Here is a 25,249-nt window from a genome sequence, read left to right on the forward strand (position 1 = left end):
CTCCAGACTCTGTCCACCTTCTCACTGTTCACTGTAACACAGCACCAGACTCTGTCCACCTTCTCACTGTTCACTGTAACAAAGCTCCAGACTCTGTCCACCTTCTCACTGTTCACTGTCACAAAGCTCCAGACTCTGTCCACCTTCTCACTGTTCACTGTCACAAAGCTCCAGACTCTGTCCACCTTCTCACTGTTCACTGTCACAAAGCTCCAGACTCTGTCCACCTTCTCACTGTTCACTGTCACAAAGCTCCAGACTCTGTCCACCTTCTCACTGTTAACTGTAACAAAGCTCCAGATTCTGTCCACCTTCTCACTGTTCACTGTCACAAAGCTCCAGACTCTGTCCACCTTCTCACTGTTCACTGTCACAAAGCACCAGACTCTGTCCACCTTCTCACTGTTCACTGTCACAAAGCTCCAGACTCTGTCCACCTTCTCACTGTTCACTGTCACAAAGCTCCAGACTCTGTCCACCTTCTCACTGTTCACTGTAACAAAGCACCAGACTCTGTCCACCTTCTTACTGTTCACTGTCACAAAGCTCCAGACTCTGTCCACCTTCTCACTGTTACAAAGCTCCAGACTCTGTCCACCTTCTCACTGTTCACTGTCACAAAGCTCCAGACTCTGTCCACCTTCTCACTGTTCACTGTCACAAAGCTCCAGACTCTGTCCACCTTCTCACTGTTCACTGTCACAAAGCACCAGACTCTGTCCACCTTCTCACTGTTCACTGTCACAAAGCACCAGACTCTGTCCACCGTCTCACTGTTCACTGTCACAAAGCTCCAGACTCTGTCCACCTTCTCACTGTTCACTGTCACAAAGCTCCAGACTCTGTCCACCTTCTCACTGTTCACTGTCACAAAGCTCCAGACTCTGTCCACCTTCTCACTGTTCACTGTAACAAAGCACCAGACTCTGTCCACCTTCTCACTGTCACAAAGCTCCAGACTCTGTCCACCTTCTCACTGTTCACTGTTCACTGTAACAAAGCTCCAGACTCTGTCCACCTTCTCACTGTTCACTGTCACAAAGCTCCAGACTCTGTCCACCTTCTCACTGTTCACTGTCACAAAGCTCCAGACTCTGTCCACCTTCTCACTGTTCACTGTCACAAAGCTCCAGACTCTGTCCACCTTCTCACTGTTCACTGTTCACTGTAACAAAGCTCCAGACTCTGTCCACCTTCTCACTGTTCACTGTCACAAAGCTCCAGACTCTGTCCACCTTCTCACTGTTCACTGTAACAAAGCTCCAGACTCTGTCCACCTTCTCACTGTTCACTGTCACAAAGCTCCAGACTCTGTCCACCTTCTCACTGTTCACTGTCACAAAGCTCCAGACTCTGTCCACCTTCTCACTGTTCACTGTCACAAAGCTCCAGACTCTGTCCACCTTCTCACTGTTCACTGTCACAAAGCTCCAGACTCTGTCCACCTTCTCACTGTTAACTGTAACAAAGCTCCAGACTCTGTCCACCTTCTCACTGTTCACTGTCACAAAGCTCCAGACTCTGTCCACCTTCTCACTGTTCACTGTCACAAAGCTCCAGACTCTGTCCACCTTCTCACTGTTCACTGTCACAAAGCACCAGACTCTGTCCACCTTCTCACTGTTCACTGTCACAAAGCTCCAGACTCTGTCCACCTTCTCACTGTTCACTGTCACAAAGCTCCAGACTCTGTCCACCTTCTCACTGTTCACTGTAACAAAGCACCAGACTCTGTCCACCTTCTCACTGTTACAAAGCTCCAGACTCTGTCCACCTTCTCACTGTTCACTGTCACAAAGCTCCAGACTCTGTCCACCTTCTCACTGTAACAAAGCTCCAGACTCTGTCCACCTTCTTACTGTTCACTGTCACAAAGCTCCAGACTCTGTCCACCTTCTCACTGTTACAAAGCTCCAGACTCTGTCCACCTTCTCACTGTTCACTGTCACAAAGCTCCAGACTCTGTCCACCTTCTCACTGTTCACTGTCACAAAGCTCCAGACTCTGTCCACCTTCTCACTGTTCACTGTCACAAAGCACCAGACTCTGTCCACCTTCTCACTGTTCACTGTCACAAAGCTCCAGACTCTGTCCACCTTCTCACTGTTCACTGTCACAAAGCTCCAGACTCTGTCCACCTTCTCACTGTTCACTGTAACAAAGCTCCAGACTCTGTCCACCTTCTCACTGTTCACTGTCACAAAGCTCCAGACTCTGTCCACCTTCTCACTGTTCACTGTCACAAAGCACCAGACTCTGTCCACCTTCTCACTGTTCACTGTCACAAAGCTCCAGACTCTGTCCACCTTCTCACTGTTCACTGTCACAAAGCTCCAGACTCTGTCCACCTTCTCACTGTTCACTGTCACAAAGCTCCAGACTCTGTCCACCTTCTCACTGTTCACTGTCACAAAGCACCAGACTCTGTCCACCGTCTCACTGTTCACTGTCACAAAGCTCCAGACTCTGTCCACCTTCTCACTGTTCACTGTCACAAAGCTCCAGACTCTGTCCACCTTCTCACTGTTCACTGTAACAAAGCACCAGACTCTGTCCACCTTCTTACTGTTCACTGTCACAAAGCTCCAGACTCTGTCCACCTTCTCACTGTTACAAAGCTCCAGACTCTGTCCACCTTCTCACTGTTCACTGTCACAAAGCTCCAGACTCTGTCCACCTTCTCACTGTTCACTGTCACAAAGCTCCAGACTCTGTCCACCTTCTCACTGTTCACTGTCACAAAGCTCCAGACTCTGTCCACCTTCTCACTGTTCACTGTCACAAAGCTCCAGACTCTGTCCACCTTCTTACTGTTCACTGTCACAAAGCTCCAGACTCTGTCCACCTTCTCACTGTTCACTGTCACAAAGCTCCAGACTCTGTCCACCTTCTCACTGTTCACTGTAACAAAGCTCCAGACTCTGTCCACCTTCTTCAGTTGTGCAGACGTCGATCAGCTCCTCTGGGTGATGGCAGAGAGGACTCTTCATCTGGGAGAGCTGCTGGTGTAAGGTCATTTCTACCACAGTGGATGAGCAGGGCATCTGGCACAGGTGAAAGAAGGAGGAGGTTCCTTCAGACTATGTGACCCCAGCCTGACCTCTGTAACAGGTGTGCAGACGAAGGTTGAAATGAGTCATTTTTAGTTTCTGTTGATTGTAAAATGGAAAAGAAAACATCACCTTTCTATTTAACATTTAGCTGGTGTATGACTCAGTGTGATTTTTATTTTAGAAGACTGATTGTTAACAATAACTTGTTTTTACAATCCTCTTATGAAACTTAAATAAAGATCACAGGATATAAACTTTAAACAGATGATTTTAACTTACACTTCACCTCTGTGGAAGATGTCAGACCAGCTGCTTTTATCTCTTCTTTGCCTAAATGAAAATACAAAAAACAATTGATTTACTGTTCAGTTAAATATATTAGAAAAGCAGACATGAATCACATTACAGACTATCAGTTTCTAACAGAATACAACATATCTTACCACCTGTAGCCTACGGTCTGTGGTGCTAACCTAGCTTAAATATAGCTTAAATATAGAACGATTTCGTTAAAAACAGAGGACCCAGCAGCCCACGTATTTTCAATAATGATCAAAATAGCGGGATTTTTTAAAACAGTGTGTTTAAATATTAGACTTTGAATACGGTGGTTGGTTGTACTTACACATTTCTTCATCGTAGACCGGCAGAGCGCTTTCGGCGTAGCTGGGCTGCGTAAGTCATCAGGGCAGTACGCTAAATGGGCGGGGCGTGTTACCAGGGCTCCTCCCCCCGGACCCTACTGCGCAGACTCTGGCTCCAAATGACGTCAAAATCGCAAGATGGAAGCGCCCGTAAGCGTCATATTTTGGCTTCAAGAACGTTGAGTGGGAACAGCTACAGTGTGCGCCCACTGTTCGAGACATGGACAGTTTTGTCCGCTGCTTGCTGCTTGACTCTTCGTGTGAACGCGAGGGGAGGGGGGTTGGAGGTGTGTCTCTGGAGGAGGGCGGAGGCTTCAGGATGGAGGAGGCGTGGCCTAACAGCAGTTTGTTTTGGCTTCATGCTGGTTCTCATCTACTGGATCAAAAAGTCGCTCATTCTTCCTTTAAGCAAAAGAGATTTTATGTTGGCACGTTTTCATGAAATGCTTCAGAACAAACTTGGTTCATTGATTTAGATTAATTGAGTTTTATTGACAGAGAGAGATTAGCATTAGCACTTAGCTTCAACAATGACAAAGAAGATAACACGCTTAATGAATAATCAAATGAATCGTCTACAGCTCAACAGATTTCACAAGAATATCAAGAGTTCTGAGTTTCACGTGTTAGGTCAGTCTGGAGATCGTTCCATGCAGACGCTGCACAAAACCAAAAAGCTTTCTTTCCAGATATGTTTAGAACATCAACAATTATTTGTTTTAGAGCCAAACCGATTTATCGGCTGATATGAACACACCAAGTGACTATCTGTATCGACTAATTTGATCCCAGATATGCAGCGATATTACTCGATGTATTCACCAGTCAAATAATGTTTCCTTTGAGTTTCGTTGTATAACAGTTCTCTTTCTGGCTGTCACCTGTAGAGGGCGCTATATTCATTACAACAAGCATCATCACTCTGACCATCTTGTCTTTATTATCTTGTCATTATTTATCTTTTCTATAAGTGTTTGATCACTGCATTTGAGTGATCAACACGATACATGTGTATATCTATATCCAATATATCGATTTTTCTCTTCCTAATTTTGGTATCGGCCTCAAAAATCAAAAATCCATATCAGTCGGGCCCTAGTTTGTTTTGACGTTTGCAGTATTTACATTAAATTTTACACGTGTGTGACCTGCCAGGGAAGCAGAGTAGATCTTTTTCATGGCTCATCGGCTCTTCCTCTGTACCTCGTCATAAAAAAACAGCTCGTCGTTTGATGTGTTGCAGAATGAAAAATAAAATTCACTTTAACATTAGCATGTGAACACACACTCTGTGCATGCTCTGTAAAAACAAAGTCTTCACATTTTTGCCTTTTGGATTGTCAGACGTCTTTTCCTGCAGCGTCATGCACTTCACAGCCACTAGGGGGCACTAGCATGTCGTACCTGTGTGCTTCAGTCTTCATCTGTAGTTTGTGCAGGAGAGCAGCTGTTTGCGATGTAATCATTTTCACAGATCAGAGATGAACAGTTGGTTTCAACATCCCTGTTCCCCTGAGAGGAAGACGAGTTCCCAACAAGCTCCGCCCTGCAGCTCGTCTGGTAGACGCACACGCTATTCATGTTCGCCATGAATTCATGAAATGAGCTTTTAACGAGCGTTTCTCTGTGAGGTGACGTCTCAAAGTCCCATCTGCTCTCTTCCTCTTTTTGAAGAAAGGCCTCAGATATAAACACTTCCTGGTCCCGGTCCCAGTCCTGGTCCTGGTCCCGGTCCTGGTCAGTATAGTTGCAGCTCACAGTGTAGACGGGATGATAGGAGGGATGGAGAGACGCCAGGAGAGGCTCTGTGAACACTGGAGCATCAGAAACATACTCAGGGTCCATTTTGATGAAGAGCTGACTGATGGACAGCAGGGGGGCTTCTTCATGCAGCCGCTCCGATGGTGACGGCTCACAGGTTGAACTGACGTTGATGAAACTTTTTGGTCCCAGTAAATCCGTCACCATGAAGTCGTCCATGTCCAGGATGTGTCTCTCTGCAGGTTTCTGTTAAACACAAACATTAATATGATTTCAAACATGCATGAAGATGAAATAACTTTGTTCATATTTTCAGTTCTTTTTCAAGAAGTCCTTAACCGTCTTTGTGGCTAGTAGCAAGTCTTGATACAAAAATGTAGAAAATTCTTAACAGATCTTTTTAAAGTCCATTCTCCACGTGCACACTTTCTTCTAACTGGCCAGGGTGCAGAATGCTGCAGGGCTGCTAGAATTCCTCTTTAAGAAGACGTAGCTCCAGTAAAAAGCAGGTCACCTGGTGGTTCGGGTCCATCAGCCACTGGCCTGTCGTGCTGCATCGAGGACTTGAGATGGGCGGGAAGAAGTATGACTTGTACCTGCACAGGGATGAGGAGATGAGATGAAAAAAAACTGAATGAACGTCTTTATTGTATTTTTAGTCTTCAGACTAGGGCACCAAAAAGGCTGGGGTCGGCCCTGACGGGGAAATTCGCTTTCACAGCACCACTCCTGTCCAACAGACAATACCAACACAATACCAGTACAGAAAACACAGAGAATAGAACAAACTGTGTTCAGCGAGGCCTTTTGTTCAGAGCAGCTCTGACTGCAGGGATCAGGCTCTCCCTAAGACGAGCCCTTCTGAACCTCAGTGCTCTGTACCTCTGTCCTGAGGGAAGGGGGGGGGTGGGGGGTGGTCAGTGGATGTGTGACGCTCTGTTCTATTGAGGTTGCAATGAGTGATACGGTTGTTGAGTTCTGTTTGAGACATGTTTTCTGTGTTACTCGAGGGTCCAATCAGTGAGATGTGTAGAGAGTGAGATGATAAAGGTATCTTACTATCTGATCATTAAGGAAACATGTTGAAGTGCTGGCTTCTCTGACAACAATGCAGCAGCCAGTATGTCCTCCTTCTAACTTTAGATTCTGCTCCTGAATGCTCTGGATTTGTTTGGACCAGAGAAGGTAGGCGCTTTTAAGACACGCCCCCACACGGCCGTTTTGGACGCCCCTCGGTTTGCCAGATATGAGAGCAGTTATCAGGTGTTGCAGCGATGGAAGCGGGTCAAGAGAAGTGGTTCAGATAGAAGTGATTGTACCCGACCTAAAAAGCCTCTGCATGTTTCTAATAAGCTCCACGAGCAGAAACGTGCTCAAACTAGGATCAATATTGGAGATGCTTTTGAAAAATGGAGAGAGGTTAGAACACAGAAAGGTTTACAGACCCATGCAGAGCTGGATAAACACTGAAGCTTCAGAGTCCACCACATGGTGACCTGTGTGAGCATCGAGTCTAGAGAGGAGGGGGGAGACAGCTCTGTACAATGTTTAGAATTTAGACTGCAGTACCCATTTTAACCACTAGGGGTCAGAGCTACATACTGCTCCTTTAAGTTTTTTGGATCAAACACCAAACGTTAAAACTTCTAATGTTAGATGTATAATTTCATATTATGGCTTCTTGTTTCCAGAGCTTTTAACCAATTAGAGACGAGCTGTTACCCTCTTGTGATTGGTTTAAGCCCTTGGGTGTGTTGGGGTGTGTGTGTGTGTTGACTCACACAGTCCTGGACAGGATGGAGATGATGAACACAGTAACAGCGAGCAGCATCAGAGGAGTCGCTGTGGCAACCAGCGGGACTTCATCTGAATGAAAAACAAATAATTGCTTAGTTCCCAATAATCGGAGCGATTTGATTTAATACTGTGAAACTTTTTTCCTCTAACTAGTGAAAATCTGTAAAGGCACCGAAGTCTGTCGTCACGGCGATGATGCTTCTGGAGGCGCCATCAGCCAATAGGAGAAGAGAGTAGTCAGTGTTGGGTTTGAGGTTGAGGAAGGTGTGCTGCTGTTTGTCCGGCCACAGGGAGACAGCTGGAGAGATTGATGGATGTTTATTAATCACAAACAGAAACAGGCTGAATGTCATGTTAAATGGAAGTGTCATAAAATAACATACTTTGCCCCTCTGACTCTCCCCTCAGCATCGCTCCATATGCATCCACTCTGATTGGTCCAGACTTCCGCTGCCACTCCCAAACAACTGTCACTGTTGTCTTGGTAACGCCCACTATCCTCAGCTTCATCGCCTCACTAAGAGCTGAAAAAACAAACAAAAACAATAGAAAATGTCGTGTCAGACGTGTCTGTGGAGGTTTCTTTGTTTGCAGATGTGTCCGAGACCACATCCTACATACTGCCAACAACATACTCAAAATATACTGCATGACTGTTAGTATGCTGTTAGCATCATACTAAACTACGGATCGTTCTTCTATTCTGAGCTCCGTTCGATGTGCTAGCATCAAGCTAGCATGACTGTTAATATAATTCAACAACAATATGCAAACGTTCATTACTAATACAGCTAAGTAGTCATTTTAATATATTTGGTAAAATGTATTTCAGCACAGAACTTTTATTTTAAGTTGCTGGTTGGCTAGCTTGCGAGTTCCACAGTTCCACAGAGAGACGCAGTGCATTGTGGGGTAGTGTAACCCTAACCCTCCCTGCTCCACTTTTCAGAAAATGTGTGCTCAAACAGGCCGTTTGTAGATTTTCCCTTCATGACATCACAAAGGGAAGTAGCCCCTCCCCCAGGTGGGTGACACTCCCACAGCTAGGTGTTTGTTCTGTCCTCTGAGTCTGCCTTCTCACCGTAAACAAAAGGACATGGAGCGAGAAAGACCGAGTACACCCAAGTCCTTCTAGAGAGGGGGCGTGGTCAGACACAGCTCATTTACATATTTAAAGGTACAGACACAGAAACAGTCTGTTCTGAGCAGGGCTGAAATAGAGGGGTTTATAGACATGATCAAATACAGGATCAGAGTGGATTTAGAACAAGAAACTTCACAGACATGTTGAAGAGGAGCTCTGACACTTATTTAAACTGAAGAGGAGGAGAATATGTGACATAAATAAAAATTTAAAAAACAATCTTTTCCATCAATGCTAACTGGGAGAAACATATCTTAGCTTGGAGCAGAGCTAGATTCATTTATTGTTTCCTGTGATGTCAGAGAGTTGAGAACTTCACTCATCCTGCAGTCAGATGTGGTTTCGAACCTCATCAGTCTGAGCGTTTGTTTACCTCCCTGCTGCAGACTGGCGGGCAGTGACTGAGGAGGTCCGCACTGCTGCTGGTAGACAGGAAACACGGTGATCAGGTACGAGTCTTCAGAATCAACATCTGTGAACACAGAACACACGTCATGTATACGCTGTTAATGCTGTGAATCGCAAACAATGTCTGTGCAGCAAAAGAGAACATCTTTACATGTATTCATCTTAAATGAAGAGTGGATTAGAGAGTTGACAGAGACAAGCCTCTTCCTGTCCTGCAGCCTTTCAGAAGCTTTTTTAACAAGTTTCTTCCCTGCTTAAATAAGAAATGAAATAAAAACTGTACAATGAGTATCTTCTCTGTTGTCATCGTCCCAAAAGGAGAACTGAGGGAACAAATGAGGGGCTGATATTCCAACCAGGTTTTACCTTGTATAACTGTCGACGTGGAGAAGTTATCCACGGTGGTCCAGCGGGTGGTGGACGGTCGAGTCTCTGAGCGCCACTGAACAGCATAATGACTGAGAGACAGGAAAGAAGGAGGGGGGTCTGTGGGGGGCTCCCATTGGACCAGAAGGCCCGTAGAAGAACTAGAAGCCCACAGGTGTCTGACTGAAGAGAGCGCTGCAGAAACAACAGAAATATGAAAGATGGACTTCAGCTTGTTCAGTTTTCAGAGCACCTCAAAAGCACTTTTACACCTCAGGTCACACCTTCACATTCACACACTGATGGTAGAGGCCGCTGAGTAAAGAGTCCATCAGTATTAACTCATCCATTCATACACGTTCACACACTGATGGTAGAGGCCGCTGAGTAAAGAGACCATCAGTATTAACTCATCCATTCATACACGTTCACACACTGATGGTAGAGGCCGCTGAGTAAAGAGTCCATCAGTATTAACTCATCCATTCATACACGTTCACACACTGATGGTAGAGGCCGCTGAGTAAAGAGACCATCAGTATTAACTCATCCATTCATACACGTTCACACACTGATGGTAGAGGCCGCTGCGTAAAGAGACCATCAGTATTAACTCATCCATTCATACACGTTCACACACTGATGGTAGAGGCCGTTGAGTAAAGAGACCATCAGTATTAACTCATCCATTCATACACGTTCACACACTGATGGTAGAGGCCGCTGAGTAAAGAGACCATCAGTATTAACTCATCCATTCATACACGTTCACACACTGATGGTAGAGGCCGCTGCGTAAAGAGACCATCAGTATTAACTCATCCATTCATACACATTCACACTCTGATGGTAGAGGCCGCTGAGTAAAGAGTCCATCAGTATTAACTCATCCATTCATACACCTTCACACACTGATGGTAGAGGCCGCTGAGTAAAGAGTCCATCAGTAGTAACTCATCCATTCATACACGTTCACACACTGAAGGTAGAGGCCGCTGAGTAAAGAGTCCATCAGTATTAACTCATCCTTTCATACACGTTCACACACTGAAGGTAGAGGCCGCTGAGTAAAGAGACCATCAGTATTAACTCATCCATTCATACACGTTCACACTCTGATGGTAGAGGCCGCTGAGTAAAGAGACCATCAGTATTAACTCATCCATTCATACACGTTCACACACTGATGGTAGAGGCCGCTGAGTAAAGAGTCCATCAGTATTAACTCATCCATTCATACACGTTCACACACTGATGGTAGAGGCCGCTGAGTAAAGAGACCATCAGTATTAACTCATCCATTCATACACGTTCACACACTGATGGTAGAGGCCGTTGAGTAAAGAGACCATCAGTATTAACTCATCCATTCATACACGTTCACACACTGATTGTAGAGGCCGCTGAGTAAAGAGACCATCAGTATTAACTCATCCATTCATACACGTTCACACTCTGATGGTAGAGGCCGCTGAGTAAAGAGTCCATCAGTATTAACTCATCCATTCATACACGTTCACACACTGATGGTAGAGGCCGCTGAGTAAAGAGACCATCAGTATTAACTCATCCATTCATACACATTCACACTCTGATGGTAGAGGCCGCTGAGTAAAGAGTCCATCAGTATTAACTCATCCATTCATACACCTTCACACACTGATGGTAGAGGCCGCTGAGTAAAGAGTCCATCAGTATTAACTCATCCATTCATACACGTTCACACACTGAAGGTAGAGGCCGCTGAGTCAAGAGTCCATCAGTATTAACTCATCCTTTCATACACATTCACACACTGATGGTAGAGGCCGCTTAAGAGTCCATCAGTATTAACTCATCCATTCATACACGTTCACACACTGATGGTAGAGGCCGCTGTGTAAAGAGTCCATCAGTATTAACTCATCCATTCATACACATTCACACACTGAAGGTAGAGGCCGCTGAGTAAAGAGTCCATCAGTATTAACTCATCCATTCATACACATTCACACACTGATGGTAGAGGCCGCTGTGTAAAGAATCCATCAGTATTAACTCATCCATTCATACACCTTCACACACTGATGGTAGAGGCTGCTGTGTAAAGAGTCCATCAGTATTAACTCATCCCTTCATACACGTTCACACACTGATGGTAGAGGCTGCTGTGTAAAGAGTCCATCAGTATTAACTCATCCATTCATACACATTCACACACTGATGGTAGAGGCCGCTGAGTAAAGAGTCCATCAGTATTAACTCATCCATTCATACACATTCACACACTGATGGTAGAGGCTGCTGTGTAAAGAGTCCATCAGTATTTATTTACTCATACACATTCACACCCCGTCGACAAAGCAGAGGGAGCAGCTTGGGGTTAAGTGACATGTGAAGGGAATGACATGTGAGAAAGAGGCCAAAGGTCGGACTAGGGCCGCCCACTCAGAGGACTAGGCTACCGGCGCCCCCAAATGAGCAAGACATTTCAAGGGATGAAATGACTAAATATTTAGCAGAATGAATCTTTGGGTCTGAAATAGGATGTTTCTAAAGTTTAAATGAAATGTAAACAAACATCTCTTTAAGATATGACGCAACAATCTATGATTCTGTTTTTTTCCAGTTTCATAACAGCACATCAACACGGCATGCAGCAGCGTTATTCCACCATGCACCCATTTATTCCCACCAAGATTTGATTATCTAGGAATATATTATAGTCGAGCTTTAAGCTGTGACCGAGCAGTCCAAAGATCGCTCCCATCACAACATGTCCCACGTTGTTTTTATAATTAGGAAACTAAAACATTTGACTTGAGAAGTGTTGCTATCAGTTTAATCTGAACATCATGTCAACGCTCTGTCGCTTCCCTTTCCTGCAGTAAACAGACATAGACACACCCAGACAGGATGTTGCTTAAGTTAAAGCTCAATGTCAGATCTGATACCATCAGTTTAAAAGACTGAGGTGGATAATCCTAAAAATGATAATCATGTTCACTATGGGTGTGTGTGTGAAAAATAACCCTGTTGTTGTTGTTTATTATTTGTGTATTTAACAGGGACACATGCAGTAAACATTGCTTCATATGTTAAGTAGATGCCATGCACAAAAGTTTCTAGCCTTGGCTAATTTGCAACCCCCGTCCCTGGCTAGGCTTTTAGGATTAAAACTGAATTATTAGACTAAAATAAAATACAGAAACATTGATGCTATAGAAATACTGACATTATGAACTCAATACAAATAAGAGACTAAATGATATTAAGCAGTAAAACAAATATTCTAAGAGGAAACGTTCAATGCTCAAAAACGTTCTTCAGTTTCAGCCACTGTTTCACTATTTTAAAAACCTTGAACTCTGTCAGTTTTTTAAATTTCAGATGGTAATGTGTTCCTCTTACTGAAAAACATGACTGACCAAATGTAGTCCTGCGTTTTGGTGCTCTACAGCTTCCACTTGATGTAGCCCTCGTTCTGATTTCGCTGGTTGGTTTGTTTATCAGCTGACAGATTGTTTCTGGAGCGAGGACGTTTACACATTTAAAAAGTCAGATTTGAAAAACTCAGTACATTGTGTTTTTTAAAATGAGGCAATGATGCCATGTGACTGATTTCTGATCCATTATTTTCAGTGCCTGTTTATATAATCACCTGATAGGTGTAATTGTTGTTTGGTTGGCCTGGCAGCAAACAGTTATACAGTATGATAAGTGAGAAAAAATCATGGCATGCCTATATTGTTGTTTTAGTGGTATATGTTGTCTTATTAGACGATTACAGTTTTGCATAACCTTTTCACAGATAACGGATAATCTAAAATAACACCTACACATTTGAACTCATGTACCTCTTTAATCTCTTCTTCATGTATCTCTATTCTAAAATGATCATTTACTTTTCTTTTTATTGAGAAACACATTGACACAGTTTTATCATAGTTTAAGGTTAGAAGACAATTTATGCATGCCATGATTATTTCTCACTTATCATACTCTATATCTGTTTGGCCACTTTGACACACTAGACATTTATTTTGAAAGGATCTCTGCTGCCATCTCAGGGGTCTTTGCAGACACATATATAACTGTGTCATCTGCATACATTTGAAAGTTGACTCTTTTGCGGCTGTCTGGTAAATCATTTATAAATAAACTAAAAAGTAAGGGCCCTAAGATGGAACCTTGTGGAATTCCCATTCTGAATGTTTGAACAGATGACTGAGTGGAATTTATTCTTACGCACTGCTCTCTGCATTGAAGGTACGATCGAAACCAGGATATTGCATCATTTGATATATTATATTTAATTTTTGCAGTTTATTTAGGAGAATGTCATGATTCACAGTATCAAATGCTTTTTTCAAGTCTGAAAATACTGCTCCTACTTCACTGCCTTCATCCAATGACTGTTTAATAGTTTCCGTAAGGTAACAGTTTAACTCTGTTGAGTACCTTGGTCTAAACCCAAATTGTTTGGGGTGCAGAAGGTTTCTACTTTCAAGGTGGTCTACAAGTTGCTTGGCAACAGTTTTTTCAAGGAGGAGAGTGTGGGTAAGATTGAAATTGACCTGTAATTAAAGATCTGGTCAGGTGCTCCAGCCTTATGAATTGGGGTTTTCCATTCCTGTGGGGATGTATTAGTTCTGATGGATAAGTTGACCATATGTGTAACTGGTATTAAAAGAAGAGCACTTCTTATCCAAGCCAAAAATATCCTTGGCCTTTGATTGTCTTAACTGAGTGATAACTTTGTCTTTATGATATAAAAGGACGTTGAGATGTCTCTTAATACATCTGTTAACTGCACAGGTTTAAAACTTGCTGCCAGTTCCTCAGCTGATTAAATAAAAAATGTATTAAATTTGTTTGCAATTTCAATTGTATCATTACAAACTCCTCCTTTTATGTTCAATTCCACTACTGATTTATTGTGGTTAATTGTTCAGTTGTTTAAAGTATTGAGATGTTTCCAAAGTGTTGAGCTTTTCCATTCAGATTCAGAAATCAATTTCATGAAGTACCTGGTTTTTGCACTAAGGAGTTCTTTCACTACCCTATTTCTTAGCCCTTTAAAAACAAGTGTTGTGCTGCTGATATCTGTGCTGTTGAGTTTTAGAGTCAGTCAGCACATCACCATGACATCAACCAGCGTGCCACTCACTCTTCTGTTTCTGTGTGTCGATGCTGAGACGTGCAGCAGGCCCGTAGCCAGCGTTGTTGAAGGCTGTTACTGTGACACTGCAGTTCCCGGCCTCCACCGACATCAGCGCTGTCGCCTCTGTGACATTCTGAATGAATATGTCCTGTAGAGGCTGCTTCCTCATTGGCTCGTAGCTCACCTGGTATCCGAGGATACGACCTCCGGCTTCAAGGAGGTCAAGGTCCTGCACAGATACAGGACTTTGGTCAAATTAATTTTATGGAGATGTGAGTGTTTAAACTACAATATTTCCCATAATCTGTAACGTACCTTCCACACGAGTTGAAGTAGAAAAGATTCAGCAGCGTCTCTTTTCTCCACTCTGTAACACACGTCAGGGGGCCTGGAGTGCGCTGACGGAGAAACAAGGAAGCACAAACGACTATTCACAACTAGACCAAGCACTACCTTTGATGTATTTGCTGATTTTGAACGCAAGTGGAGGGGGGTTTGGAGGTGTGTCTCTGTAAAGGGCGACAACTACTGGATCAAAAGTGGCACATTCTTCCTTTAAAGGTCACATATGATACAAAATCCTCTTCTCCATGTTCCTCTAGTCTGTCTACAAACCCCCCAATTATGAGAAAAGTCCATCCTCTCTGTCTTCTGCCTGCTCCACTTTTCAGAAAATGTGTGCTCAAACAGGCCGTTTGTAGATTTTCCCTTCATGACATCACAAAGGGAAGTAGCCCCTCCCCCAGGTGGGTCACACTCCCACAGCTAGGTGTTTGTTCTGCCCTCTGAGTCTGCCTTCTCACTGTAAACAATAGGACATGGAGCGAGAAAGCCAGAGACACCCAAGCCCTTCCCTTCAGACACAGCTCATTTACATATTTAAAGGTACAGACACAGAAACAGCCTGTTCTGAGCAGGGCTGAAATAGAGGGGTTTATAGACATGATCAAATACAGGATCAGAGTGGATTTAGAACAAGAAACTTCACACACATGTTTTGAGGAGCTCTGACACTTATTTAACCTGAAGAAGAGGAGGAGGATATGTCACCTTTAACAGCCACATGAATCACTCATTGAGAATTGTTGCAATGGAAAATGTAAGAAAGGTCTGTTTCTGCAGCGTGCTGTTACCACTCTGTCTGACACTTACCCCAGGGCAGCAGTTTGAGGCATTAAAAATAACAAAATAGAAAATGTCAGTCTTTATGCTTTTGTTCTTGTCTGCTTTAGTCATTCAGAGTTATCAATATTCATGTCAGTCTGTTCCAGAACCAGCCAACGAGCGAATCCTTTTTCAACTTGTCAAACTTCACTTGCAGATATCTATATTGGTTCTTTTTATGTGGTAACAATGGCTTGTCTTGGCCCCGAGCCTGTAATGTTATTGTGTTAAACTCTTACCCTTCTCCAGCGTGCTCATGGTGATGTCAGTGCTCCACTTACTCCAGATGCCAGACCTCTCTCTGCAGCGCACAGCCGCTCTGTAGACTGTAAACGGCTGCAGGTCTCTGACGGTGTGAGTCAGTGTGAGACTGGGATGTGCAGAGACCAAATCTGGAGCCTGGAAACAAGCAAATAAACAAAAAGAGTGTTTGAGAGGACTGACTCAGTGTAAACTTTGTTGACTGGATTTTTTGTTATTGTTGTGATTTAACTTTGTTGTCCTGTTACAATGCGATGATACTCTTGGTTCAGATAGAAGTGATTATACCCGACCTAAAAAGCCTCTGCATGTTTCTAATAAGCTCCACGAGCAGAAATGTGCTCAAACTAGGATCAATATTGGAGATGCTTTTGAAAAATGGAGAGAGGTTAGAACACAGAAAGGTTTACAGACCCATGCAGAGCTGGATAAACACTGAAGCTTCAGAGTCCACCACATGGTGACCTGAGTGAGCATGGACTCTAGAGAGGAGGGGGGGGAGACAGCTCTCTATGATGTTTAGAATTTAGACTGCAGTACCCATTTTAAACAATAGGGGTCAGAGTTACATACTGCTCCTTTAAATAGGAAGTTTGAGTGGTGGGGTCCTGACCTGGGTCCATGTGTGTGTCTTGTTGACTCTGTAGTGAAGCTGACAGATGCAGTTTTTGATGCAATTCCAAGACACAACAATGGAGTCCTGGGTGGAGCTGAGAGCCGTTAAAACAGGCTGGAGGGGTCTGACTGAGGAGAGGAGACAAGGAAGCAAGAAGATGAGAAACAAAACTATTTCATGATCATTCGAGGTTGTCAACCGTCTGCTAGTTTTTAGTGGAGAAATCATCCATGGGTGGAGATACCAGGGGAGGGAAGGGATGTTTTTTTACCAGAATCCCACTGTGACATCACAAGGAGAGCACATTTGAAAAAGAGCATTGTTCTCTGTGTTGTAAGACTTATACAGACCACAAACAAAGAAAAGGACTGGATGGGTTTATTTCACATGTTGTGGGTCAGTAGACTCTCAGGTTACCAAATATATGTTCAAAAACACTGTAGAAGAGGATTTTTCATAATATGTCTCCACAGTTTGCTCAAAAGTCTGGACCACCTACCTGCTTCTTTCAGATTCAAAGTGTGAGGGCGGGACCAGATCTCACTCTCCATCATGTAGTTCTTGATCCTGGCTGTTACATCGAAGACGGCTAATGGGTTGATCAGAGACGAACATGACAGGATTCCAAGATTTCTACACAAGAAGAAAAAAAAAAAAAATCTGATCTGAGGCAAAGATGCTTCTTCTTCTCCCACGTCTAACAGCAGTTAACCGCCTTTACATTTCAGAAGTAAAGGATGTAGCTCCACACACACAGGTGTTTGGATCTTCTTTAGCTCCCTCTGTGTTTACCTGCTGCTGAAGATCAGAGAAACATCCGACTGTGTGTGGCTCTCTGACTCCTCGCTCCACTCACACGTCACCGTTTGGTGCATCTGATAGTAGTAGCAGGACATGTTCAAGTTCTCTGTAGAAAAACAACAACAGGAAGAAGGAACATTAGATCATCCAAAAAAACATGCAATCACATCAGCCTGATTTCAGGTCCAGGTCCAGGTCCAGGTCCAGGTGAGGTTATTCAGGCGTCTGATCAGGACGCCTTCTGGTCGTGGGCACGTCCACCAGGGAGGAGACCCAGTGGTAGACCCAGAGCTAGCTGGAGGGATCATATATCCCTTCTGGACTAGGAACGCCTCGGGACTCTGGAAAACATCGCTGGGAGGGGGGGACGTCTGGGGCGACTTGCTTACCGCGGCCGGCCTCGGATAAGAGGAAGATAATGGATGGATGGATATTTCCTAGGTTCAAGATTTAAACTGCTAAACATTTACCAAATATATGTTACTATATAATATAATATATATATATAAATATATGTTACTATATAATATAATATATATATAAATATATATATAAATATATGTTAATATATAACATAATATATATATAAATATATATATAAATATATGTTACTATATAATATAATATATATATAAATATATGTCAATATATAATATAATGTATGTTAATATATAATATAAATATATATATATATATGTTAATATATAATATATATATAAATATATGTTAATATATAACATAATATATATATAAATATATGTTACTATATAATATAATATATGTTAATATATAATATAAATATATATATAAATATATGTTAATATATAATATAATATATGTTAATATATAATATAAATATATATATAAATATATGTTAATATATAATATAATATATGTTAATATATAATATAAATATATATATAAATATATGTTAATATATAATATATAAATATATAATATAATATATATATAAATATATGTTAATATATATATAAATATATGTTAATATATAATATAATATATATATAAATATATGTCAATATATAATATAATATATGTTAATATATAATATAAATATATATAAATATATGTTAATATATAAATATATATATAAATACATGTTAATATATAATATATATATAAATATATGTTGGAGAAATGACTTAAATCAGAGACTTTAATATGTTTACACTTGTTTGTTTGTTTGTACTCACTCTGTATAGACGAAGGCGGCCGGGGGTCACAGTCCTGGAGGTCGGTGACACAGGCTCGCTTGTGCTTTTCACACAGCTTCAGGTCGATGTCCTTCACTGTCACTTCTGACACACAAACACACACAAACACACACAAACCATCGTGTCAAACCAACAGCGTGCAGCCTCTGTTTGTTTATTGTTTATCTCTGAACTCCGCTCTTTCAAATTCCTCGTATGTGTGAGATATCTGGCCAATCAAGCTGATTCTGATTTTGATAACGAAGCCTGTTTTTTTCTTGGGATAACGACAACAAGTTAATTTTAGCCGTTTTCTCGAGATCTCAAAAAATCGTCGACATCACGGGAAATCCAGCGAGATAAATACATTTAAAGGAAAACGGCTGAATTTACTCGTTTTAACAGGAAAACAGAGAAAGATTAAAAAAGGGGATGAACTGTACGTCCACATAGGGCTCCTGTAATTTCAGCTGTTTACTCAAGATCTCAAGAAATTATCGTTATCACTGGAAAACCGGCGTTGTGGTTCCGGGAAGGCGAGATAAATAAGTTGAGATCTTGACAGAAAAACAGAAATTCACTTATCGTGGGAAAATTGAGGGAAATGAAATGCACAGTCCACGTTGGGCTTCCGTAGCCGACACTTTAGTGCAGCATGAAGACGGTTAAATTTGAGATTCAAGTTCTGAGAGACCTTAAATATTCCAGCGAGAAACCAGTTAATTCAAGGCAGACTGAAAAGTACATACTCGTACATGTGACTAATAACACACTGATGTCAACACTGTGAGGTTTCACATCTCAGCAACACGCAGAGAATAGTTTAAAATGACTCACCGAGAGAGAAGACGCAGAGGAGGCGCGTCAGCGTGCAGAGAGCAGGGAGACACAGACGCTCCATCTTCACCGCTGAACTTAATGAATATAAAGATGTGTTTCAGTCTTAATATCTAAGAAAGTCCATTTCTCCACCTGATGAGCTTCAGACCGTTTGAGTCTCCCTCAGTGAAGATCTTATTTTCCCCTCTGGTGAGTTAAAGATCTTTGTGTGGGATGAGGAAACCAAAAAAGATAAGCAGCTGAGGTCGCTGTGAGGAGGAAGTTGCTTCATGTCAGCCTCACATTCATTTCCTGGAGGTCTACACGAAGCCCCACGCCACCACAGAAACCTTCACCCAATATGTTTCTCTCTAAACCCTGACCCTGATTGAACAAGTGGTCCTCACTAGACTTTAGTCCACAATTTGTTAAGATCAAGACATGAGCTTTTTTTTTTTTTTGAACCAGGCTGTAAACATGTTAATCTCTGCTGTAAAAACAGGCTTTTTAGAATGGGTGTGTATGTGACTTCCTGTTCCTCTGCAGCCAGCCTCTAGTGGACACTCCAGGAACTGCAGGATTTTGCACCTCACTATCGACTTTCTTTTTCCAGGGTTGAGCTGCAGAGAAGCGTGGGGTTATTAAACGCCAGTTTTCAAAGGTTAACAGCTTTACTAACGCTAACATTGCCTTCATTCTTGATACATCGATATGTTTTATATACTACGTGTTCTAAAATGAAACAATCTCCGTTTTTTTAATGATCGATAATAATGAAAAGTACAGAAACTTAAGGGTCCAATCAGTGAGCTGTGTAGAGAGTGAGATGATAAAGGTATCTTACTATCTGATCATTAAGGAAACATGTTGAAGTGCTGGCTTCTCTGACAACAATGCAGCAGCCAGTATGTCCTCCTTCTAACTTTAGATTCTGCTCCTGAATGCTCTGGATTTGTTTGGACCAGAGAAGGTAGGCGCTTTTAAGTCGACCCTTTTAAGTCGATGCTTGATTTCAACACCATTGTGTCGACATCTGATGGTTTGGGGAAGGCGTTCACTCTTGGCACACAGCAGCACGCAGCACTGGTCTGATAAGGTCGCTGTGTAAATGTGATGTTTCTCATGCTGTGCAGAGAACGGTCTCTCGTTACTGCAAAAGGATCGCTGCAACACCTGTTGGTTTGACCTGATAACTGCTCTCATATCTGACAAACCGAGGGGCGTCCAAAACGGCCGTGTGGGGGCGTGTCTTAAAAGCACCTACCTTCTCTGGTCCAAACAAATCCAGAGCATTCAGGAGCAGAATCTAAAGTTAGAAGGAGGACATACTGGCTGCTGCATTGTTGTCAGAGAAGCCAGCACTTCAACATGTTTCCTTAATGATCAGATAGTAAGATACCTTTATCATCTCACTCTCTACACAGCTCACTGATTGGACCTTTAACATTCATGTGCAGGGACTATGACTAGGTGATCTTTGTCAGTGAAAAGGTTTAATGTAGTTTTTTTTCATTCATCAGTAACCTTCTCTCATGAAACATGACGTCAAAACAGAAATATCCAACATTTATTTTTTACTTTCTTCAAAAAGCAAAACTTCAGCTCATCTCTGCGTTTTCTTTTTTTCTTGTATAAAAAAAAATGAAACAAAAACTTTTGCCTTGTACAAACATTTAAAAATGACTAACAGCAAATAAACGTTAGAGAGAAATGAGAGAGAAGCTGTACACATCAGTGAAGAACGAGTGGGTCGGTCAGCGCCGCTCGTCACAGCGTGCAGCGAGCTGAGCTCACACACACTCACTCTGTGGATCAGCAGAGGAAAGAAGTACTTTCTGTTGACGTGAAATTCATCGAGCCGTTTGACCTTTAGGCTCCTGACAGCAGCAGAAATGTGGCGTTAATGGATGTCAGACAGAAAACTTTGACCCCTCGTAGCTGCAGTGGTTTCTGCCCGGCGACAAAGACGAACAACAACTGAGAACGTATTTACAAAAGAAACGGATCAGATGTAAAATATTTCCCCACTAGCTCGTGGTGCGTTCACATGATTCAAGGAGTCAGATCGATCACTTTAGATTCTGATTTCATACGTACAAAAAGAAAAAAAAAGAAGCTGCACCAGGAAACTAAAAAGCATCACAGAAAAGACGAGATGGAGAAAGCAGAGCACGGGGAGGCTGAAGCAGCTCCTCGTATTTAATGAGTTTGGATGTGATTGTGAAGCAAGCTGACGGTAAAAGAGTTAAAAAAAAAAACCTGCAGACGAGAGGAGTCAGAGTTCAGGGTGTGAGGAGACGTGAAGAGCTTCATGAGAAGTGAACTGGATTCTTAAGAAGAAGAATTCATCTGTCAGTAAACAGCATCAGACTGATGATTATCTGGACCTCATAGATAACGTTCAGGTTTGTGTGGAACATAGAGATGGAGCAGCTAGATTGTTGGTTGTGACAAGCCGCGGCTCGGGCCACTGTTGTTGTAATTCTCATTGTAGCCACACGGGGCAGCAGCTCAATCTGTACCACAGAGCACTTTAATACATTTTAATCCAACAGAAATATTTCATCATTCAACATCGACCACACCTCCTGTTTCCTCCTGACGTGATTTTTCTGTAAGCTGCAAAAACTAAAATCTACGGAAGCCCAAAGCGGACACTCATCTATTCGTTTTATTTATCTCAGTTTTCCTGTCATAACGAGCAGATTCTCAAGAAGTTAACAAATTCATTTGATTTATTTGAATCATGGGAAAACCATCGTTGTCATCCCGGGACGCCGCGACAAATAAACAACAGGAATCTACTCGTTAAAACGGGAAAACAGTGTCCTCTTTGGGCTTCCGTACAAATCAATCAAATGAGCGCATTTAACTTGTTTCTAGTTGAAAATCTTCTTATAGAAAAACTACGGCCTGCATCATCTGATCGTGCAGAAAGAAAACGTCTCATTTCACAAACATCACTCTGATAAAACTGAAAGACCTTCAGGCCCGATTGATTTTGCTTTTCAATAAAACTCCACCCGGACTTATGAAATATCTCCCACTAGAAATGAGACGATTACACTCGTTGAGTTTTGAGTCTTCCCCGTCGCTTCAAAGATTCAGAGAGATTCCAGCCAAATGGGAGAGAAATTATTTTTCACCTTTCAGGGTTTCTGGTTTCTTTTGTTGTCTTCACTGCTTCAAGTGCTTTCTGACGCCGCTGTAAACGCCGGCGGCTACAAAGTGACAAAAATCTTTTTTTTTTTTTTTTTTAATAACTTACGTTTCCAACATCCCTTCTGACTCCATTTCCCAGAAGTCCATTCTGCACTTCAGTATAGCGATGATCTGCAGGTCTAAATATTTGTGTCTGTGACATCACCATGATGTCACATGTTGACCTCGGCTTTGTGACTTTTAAAGGCCAATAACACCCCCCCCCCCGGCAGATTCAGGACAAACGGGCCCGTCTCTTGGTTATTCGTCCATGCATCACTTTGGTTTATCGCTCCTCTCCATCCGTTCTGATTCTTTTGTCTCTTCTCCGAGCGTCTCCCCTCGGCGAGTGATTGAACAGCTGCTGACGCTGCACGACCTCTCTCAGCCTCGCTCTTTAGATATTCTTTACAAGTTCATGATTAGGAGTTCAGGAGAGAGGTCAAAGGTCAGAGCAACAAGGTAAGCAGGAAAAAAAAAGAAAAGACAAAAGACGAGAGTTCAAAAAGAAATTGTGATTCCAAATAAAAAAATGAAGCACCCACTTCTCCCCCGGTGAGCTGAAGACCGGCTCTGATTGAAGTTCTCAGAAAACACCTGGACGTGTTTGAACACATTCAGAGACGAGCAGCGTTCTGTGTGTGTGTCAGTCTGTGTTTCCCTGTGTGTGTGTGTGTGTGTGTGTGTTTGTGTTATTTGTTGCGCAGCAGCTCCAGCTGGTCCTGGTACTCCGTGAAGAGTCTCTGGAATCTCAGGTTCTCACCGATGACGGGTAAAACCTCCCGCAGCAAGTCCCGCTTACGCAGACCCTGAAAGCACAGAAACGATGAAACAAACGATGAGCGTGTGCTCGAGGTGACGACACGACTTCTAGTTTTTTCTTCTACACACAGGAAACAGGAAACAGGAAAAGTAAACATGAAGGAGTTTAAAATAATGTGACGCTGTGAGGTCGTCACTACGTCAGAGCTTTAAACTTAAAGATGATCAAAGTAAAACACCAGACGATATGAAGATACCGGCTTCGTTACCACGGCAACAAACAAGAAGTTCTAGGCGCCACATGTCTGGTGATTTCTAGTTTGAACGACTCGCTCTCTCGTGAAACATATCGAAGAGTGTCGATGTCGTACCAGAGCGGTCGGCTCCCACGATGTAGAGACTGATCTGTGGACGGGACCCAGAAGCTCCTGACAAAGTTCTCTGAGTCGAAACTCAGAGCCTGGAGGGAACACACAGACAGACAGACAGACAGACAGACAGACAGACAGACAGACAGACAGACAGACAGACAGACAGACAGACAGACAGACAGACACACACACACACACACACACACACACACACACACACACACACACACACACACACACACACACACACACACACACACACACACACACACACACACACACACACACACACACACACACACACACACACACACACACACACACACACACACACACACACACACACACACACACACACACACACACACACACACACACACACACACACACACACACACACACACACACACACACACACACACACACACACACACACACACACACACACACACACACACACACACACACACACACACACACACACACTCTCTCTTAGCTTCATACTAAAAAAAACATACATTTCTTGCACTGATGGAAAATAACTGCAAGAAATACCAGAAATGGAGAGAATAACTTCCAGGGTTAGGGATAAAGAGATAGAGTACCGCTGGTCCAAATGGGAGGCTATTATTTAATTAATGAATTCATTTATGAATAACCATTAATGTAAACGATACTGAATGAATTAAAAAAATAAAAATAAAATAAACAACAAAAAAAAAAACCATGATATTGACAGATCTTGGTTAAGTGCAAACATGCATACAATCTTAGATGTTAATATCTGCAGGAGATGACGCACATTTACTTTTTTTTTGTTTATTTATCTATTTTTTTTCATTTAAACCTTTTCTACTTCTTTTTTATTTTTATTTCTTGAACAGTATGCTGAACCTGACTCTCTATATGTTTGTAAAAAGGAGGCACAAAGCGCTGCATGCTGCCTCTGTTATATTTTGAATCTGCATACTCTGTGTATATATTTCTGTTTTGTTTCCTTTTCACCACTGGGTGTTAAAAATGTTGCAAATACGTAAAGTACGAATGATCGGAAACGTTAATGTGTTGCAATAGAAGTAAAAAAAATAAAACAATAAAAACATGAATCAGCAGGAAGTGTAAATACAGATGTCTGTACCTTCGTTGACGAGGAATCGGGCGTAGATGAGCAGCCAGTAACGATACTCCTGAGCCGACTGTAACGTCAGAGCGGACGCCAGCTGGTTCTCCAGGAAGGCGAGCGTCATGCTCTGCTGCAGGTGGTGAGGCGTAGAGGAGAGGCGGGACGCCAGCCGCCCGGCACTGCAGCGACCACACACACATTCATTATGTTTTGAACTTTAAGAGGTTACGTGTGGGGATAGAATGTAGAATGGACATGATGTAAGAAACGTGGACGTACTTTAGATTGCGTCCCTGCATGACGGCGAGCGGCCCCGAGGACACGGGCGCCTCATTGGTGGGAAGGCAGCTCCTGAAGTCAGCACACTGGACCAGAGAGTCTCCTCTGTCTGCGATCAGAGTCCTGACAGAGAAACAGAAAAACTCTTCATCAGTTTCATTTAGAGACGCTTCATCAGCTTTGTGTTTTTATCTCTCTCTCTCCTCGCTCTCTCGTTAGAGTCTCACCACGTCTCCAACGACGAGCTGAAGCAGTACGACTTCCCGTTGGACAGTCCGATGACAGGGACTCCCTGCTGAGTCAGCAGAGACTGAGACACCGT

The 25,249-nt window shown here is 42.6% G+C and overlaps 2 protein-coding genes and 1 long non-coding RNA gene across 5 annotated transcripts in view; 1 reads left to right on the forward strand and 2 right to left on the reverse strand.

The window, feature by feature from the left end:
* Window positions 1–4,354: 4,354 nt before the first annotated feature.
* On the forward strand, window positions 4,355–4,895 carry LOC132974764 (uncharacterized). The gene is made up of 2 exons (XR_009673142.1): window positions 4,355–4,467; window positions 4,560–4,895. It is a non-coding gene; the product is annotated as an uncharacterized LOC132974764 (long non-coding RNA).
* Window positions 4,850–19,981, reverse strand: LOC132974762 (interleukin-6 receptor subunit beta). Of its 3 annotated transcripts, XM_061039036.1 has the most exons (15): window positions 19,210–19,981; window positions 18,373–18,477; window positions 17,150–17,264; window positions 16,857–16,990; window positions 16,355–16,485; window positions 15,720–15,879; window positions 14,632–14,714; window positions 14,323–14,545; window positions 9,174–9,368; window positions 8,773–8,871; window positions 7,639–7,779; window positions 7,428–7,553; window positions 7,240–7,324; window positions 5,973–6,054; window positions 4,850–5,704 (listed from the first exon to the last, which is right to left on the reverse strand). In XM_061039036.1, the coding sequence occupies exons 1-15, from the start codon at window positions 19,271–19,273 to the stop codon at window positions 5,111–5,113; spliced, it is 2,337 nt and encodes a 778-aa protein (XP_060895019.1). In that variant the 5' UTR covers window positions 19,274–19,981; the 3' UTR covers window positions 4,850–5,110. The 3 variants fall into 3 exon arrangements, with proteins under 3 accessions (XP_060895019.1, XP_060895020.1, XP_060895021.1); XM_061039037.1 differs by lacking the exons at window positions 14,323–14,545; window positions 14,632–14,714 and having other exon boundaries at window positions 19,210–19,980; XM_061039038.1 differs by lacking the exons at window positions 18,373–18,477; window positions 19,210–19,981 and having other exon boundaries at window positions 16,857–16,946.
* A 2,645-nt stretch (window positions 19,982–22,626) lies between these two features.
* LOC132974765 (protein HIRA) overlaps window positions 22,627–25,249 on the reverse strand; it is a 24,890-nt gene continuing 22,267 nt past the window's right edge. The window contains exons 21-25 of the mRNA XM_061039039.1: window positions 25,155–25,249; window positions 24,928–25,050; window positions 24,664–24,827; window positions 23,526–23,614; window positions 22,627–23,201 (exon numbers count right to left, since the gene is read on the reverse strand). The exon at window positions 25,155–25,249 is cut by the window's right edge and continues 11 nt beyond it. Coding sequence (XP_060895022.1) covers window positions 23,085–23,201; window positions 23,526–23,614; window positions 24,664–24,827; window positions 24,928–25,050; window positions 25,155–25,249 — 588 coding nt within the window. The 3' untranslated portion in view covers window positions 22,627–23,084. The remainder of the gene's footprint in view (window positions 23,202–23,525; window positions 23,615–24,663; window positions 24,828–24,927; window positions 25,051–25,154) is intronic.

The sequence above is a fragment of the Labrus mixtus genome, chromosome 5 (assembly GCF_963584025.1).
Source record: "Labrus mixtus chromosome 5, fLabMix1.1, whole genome shotgun sequence".
In the NCBI taxonomy this organism is placed as follows: Eukaryota; Metazoa; Chordata; class Actinopteri; order Labriformes; family Labridae; genus Labrus; species Labrus mixtus.